Genomic DNA, 4,158 nt, shown 5'->3' with positions numbered 1-4,158 from the left:
CATACACCTGTCATTGTTGTACGTAAAGCTGGCTGTATAAATAATTTTACCTCTATGGGGTTTACATTTCTGCAGTTGTTGTACGTGCAGTAGTCAAATACTTGCAATATATATACGTGAAAATATTAAATATGGAGAATCATAACCATACAAAATATGAAAGCATTAAATGTGAAGAATCATAACAATACACTTGTCATTATTGTACGTAAAATCGGCTGTAGAAATAATTTTAACTATGGGGTTTACATTTCTGCAGCTGTTGTACGTGCATTAGTCAAATACATGCCATATATATACGTGAAAACATTAAATATGAGAAATCATAACCATACAAGATGAAAGCGTTAAATGTGGGGAATCATAATCATACACTTGTCATTGGTGTACGTAAAGTCGGCTGTAGAAATAATTTTACCTATGAGGTTTATATTTCTGCAACTATTGTACATGCAGTAGTCAAATACTTGTCATATATATACGTGAAAACATTAAATATGAGGAATCATAACTTTACAAGATGAAAGCATTAAATGTAGAGAATCATAATCATACACATGTTATTGATGTACGTAAAGCCGGCTGTAGAAATAATTTTACCTATGATGTTTACATTTCTGCAGCTGTTGTACGTGCAGTAGTCAAATAATTGCTATATATATTTGTGAAAACATTAAATATGAAGAATCATAATCATACAAAAAATGTAAGCATTAAATGTGGACCACTATATATATATATATATATATATATATATATATATATATATATTATTTCTTTTAAAAATCACTAAGATTATATAAATACTATTTGAAATTATTGACAAAGTCGTCCACTATGTGTACAGAATCTACAGATGCAACTTATATAAAATTAAAACAAGCAACTTGTGTTTACAGATGGCAACTTGCAATCTAATTATTATAATAGATTATTCTTATTATTATTACAATAGATTATTCTTACTTTTGATACTCCCAAAACAAAGGTGTTACGACCTTAGTCTTTTAAAACATTAGGTTATTATCAATCTGTATTATGATAATAATAAGAGTAAATTTTTTATTCGTATTTCAAAGATTAGGGTATGATTAGATTAGTGCTTAAAATTTTTTGCCTATAAATCAATCCATAAAAAAATTAAGTGGTGATATAGAAGGACGAATTTGATAAAAATTTACAATTTTTAATGGGCTAATTTAGAGACGAAAACCTTTAGAGAAAATATGTAATTGAACCTTTTAATTTTTGGAAAAAAATTAAACAGTAAATACCACCCTTTTTGGTCCTCAGCAAATTTTACGATGTCTGCTTTAGTTCCTAACAAATAAAAAGGCTATTCGTGGTCCCTAAGAAATTCAAAATGGACCAATTTAGTTGAAATTGTGATCCCTCACAAATTCAAAAAGACCTATATTAGTTCCTCAAAAGGACTAAAATGGGTCCACTTTGAGTTTCTTAAGAACCACGGATAATCTTTTTATTTGTTAGGAACTAATGCGACATCGTAAAATTTGCTAGGACCGAAAATAATATTTATTCAAAATTAAAGAAAGATTTACTCTAATACACATGTCTAATTTTATGACTACTGGAGAAAAAATATATTTAAAACTAAAAAATAAAAGTCAGCTAAGCGGAAGTATCGTTTTGTGGAAATAAAGATCCCTCATCTCAAATGCAAGTATTTTATCAGTTGGAATATTTGCAGGTACGACAGGAAACAATGTGGTGATGTAACAAGAACCAATTCCCAACTCATTCATCATCCAGAACGAAGTAACCCAGTTTCCCACTCTGTAGGCGCATCTATGCTCTATAAATCTAGTTTCATGAATGTTAAATCAATCTGCGATACCTTCCAAATTCATGCTTAATACCCCCCAAGACTTTTTCTCAAATGCTTTGATTCAATGAGTTATTGCCTTATTGGTTCAATTCATTGCCATATCATTTTCAATGAACAAAGAATTTGGGTATGATTAGCCTAACTGAAGTCTTGAAGTGTTATATTATATCTTTAGATCAATTTGGTATGCTTTTTATTATCATTTGGTATGACCTGAAATGATAATAAAGTGCACCAGCATATCTTTTGATTTCCACCTTTTACCTGGTTAATAACTGAAGTCTTGAAGGGTTATATCTAATCCACCATGTATAATTTAAAAAAAAAAAAAAAAAAGGATAGCACATGTTCTCAACTGACAAACCTTATTATAATAATTACAGAAAAACAGAGTTCTCAAAATAAGAAAGTCTCAAGACTTTCTTCTTTCGAATGAACAATGAACATAAAAGACATATAAATACAAATCTACTAATAGAATATGAATCCCCTAAATATACGCCATATGTGTAATAATAATATCTGAATCTGATGTAAAAAAAGTGAGAGACAACAGGTCATGTCAAATTACTAGGAAACCCCAAAACTTCCCCTAAAGAGTAGTTATCAATGGACCCAAAATCATCAAAGAACCCATCATCAAGAAAACAATTACCCAATTCACTTTCAGTCATCACCACTGGATCTTGATCTTGATCTTGATCTTCCTCCACCACTCGCTTCGCTTTCTCTTTATCCTCTTCATCCAAAGCAAGAGCAGGCATGTGACCTTCAAACAAAGCTATGTGACCGAACAACTTGTCCTTCCTTGAAAACGTGGTCCCACACGAGCACTTCCACCTCGACTCTCCACAGTGCTTCATGTGGCTCTTCAAATCCGAGAGCACCGAGAAATTCTTCTTGTGGCAACGGTTACACGAGTACATCTTCGGACAGTGACTCCTCTTGAAATGATTCTTCACGCAAACGATCGACTTCAACGGCCTGAACTTCCGGTGCAGCTTGTTCCTGTTGCAGCCTTCGAACGGACAAGAGAATCGCGTCGCTCGCCGGCGCGTGGCTCCGGCTACCTCCTCCGACGGCTTCGCCAACGCTTCCGGCGTCTTGAACTGGTTCCCGTGCGCGCGCATGTGCATACGAAGATTCGCATCGCGCCTGAACCCTTTCCCGCATATCTCGCAGAAATGAATGTGCTCCGCGAGCAATTCCATGGCGTCGAGCTCCACGATTTCGCAATCGTCGTCGCAGTCTTCTGCTGCTGCGTCGTCGTCTTCTGCAGCCTCGACTTTCAAATCGAGCACCTGTTTGGCCTTGTCGGCGGCGGAGAATTCAAGCCTCGGCTTCTTCGGATGCGGCGGCGGATCCGGCGGATCCTGCGAGAACACGGAGGCTCCGGCGGCTGTGATGTTTTGGGAGTAAGAGACTAAGGCGGCGCCGTTGACGATGATCTGGTGGATGGCGGCGACGATCTGGTTGGAGACGGTGGTGATCTGATCATTGGTGACGGGAGCGTTGGAGTTAATAGATTGCGATAGGAAGCGTTGTAGAGAATCCATTCTCGTCCGAACCAAGGAGAGGTTCCGAAGCGGAACCTGAGGGTCCGCGGAGCTATTCGGATCCTGCGGGTGAAGCATTCGGGTTGTGACTCGGTAATCTCCGTTTGGATTAGTGTTAGAGTTAGACATGGTCATGGTCATGGTTAGGCTAAGGATATTCAACGGCAAGGAATAGGGATATAATCGGAGGAGGGTCACTGTGAGCTCACATTTCACTATATAAAAAATGAATGACCTATTGTGTTATGTGTGTATTGATCCATTAAATACGGTATGGTCCTAAAAAGACAAATGTGAAAAATAAAAAATGTATGGGGCACGTGTGTGGCGTACGCGTGACAGTTCACCATTTGCATATCCTCTCTTCTTCTTTTTCTTTTTAAGGAGATTATTCAGATAGTATATGAAAAAAAAAATTAATGTTAAAAGATAAATAAAGTAGGCCCGCCAACTTTTAGAAAGAAAAAAAAAAAAGCATATTTTTTGAGAAGAGAGTGACATGAGAGATTCATCTTATGCAACATAAGAATATGATTTCCCTTCTTTTAAACATATGCATATCCTCTTCTACACTTGCCATTGGGATGTAAATGCGCTAGTTTACGCGATTTTACATCGTAATCTAGATTCGATCTATTATATATAATTAAATGGAACGGATTTAGATTTTAAAAAAACTCTATCTAAGAAGTAAGTTATTTGCTTTTTTTATATATCAGGCTTATATTATATTATTTACTTTAAATAAATAAA

At 35.8% G+C, this 4,158-nt stretch overlaps 1 protein-coding gene across 1 annotated transcript; it reads right to left on the bottom strand.

Moving 5' to 3' along the window:
• Positions 1-2,209: 2,209 nt before the first annotated feature.
• On the bottom strand, positions 2,210-3,617 carry LOC133283708 (protein SENSITIVE TO PROTON RHIZOTOXICITY 1-like). Its single transcript, XM_061480613.1, has one exon. The coding sequence runs from the start codon at positions 3,544-3,546 to the stop codon at positions 2,407-2,409; it is 1,140 nt and encodes a 379-aa protein (XP_061336597.1). The 5' UTR covers positions 3,547-3,617; the 3' UTR covers positions 2,210-2,406.
• Between the last annotated feature and the right edge of the window lie 541 nt (positions 3,618-4,158).

Source organism: Gastrolobium bilobum, unplaced genomic scaffold (assembly GCF_033153095.1).
Source record: "Gastrolobium bilobum isolate Gb01-03AN ecotype WA unplaced genomic scaffold, APGP_CSIRO_Gbil_v1 utg7888, whole genome shotgun sequence".
NCBI lineage: Eukaryota > Viridiplantae > Streptophyta > Magnoliopsida > Fabales > Fabaceae > Gastrolobium > Gastrolobium bilobum.
This window is presented reverse-complemented; position numbering and strand designations above follow the sequence as displayed.

Coding starts and splice junctions, on each gene's coding strand:
- LOC133283708 (XM_061480613.1), bottom strand. CDS start 3,546: ATGACCATGACCATGTCTAACTCTAACACTAATCCAAACGGAGATTAC.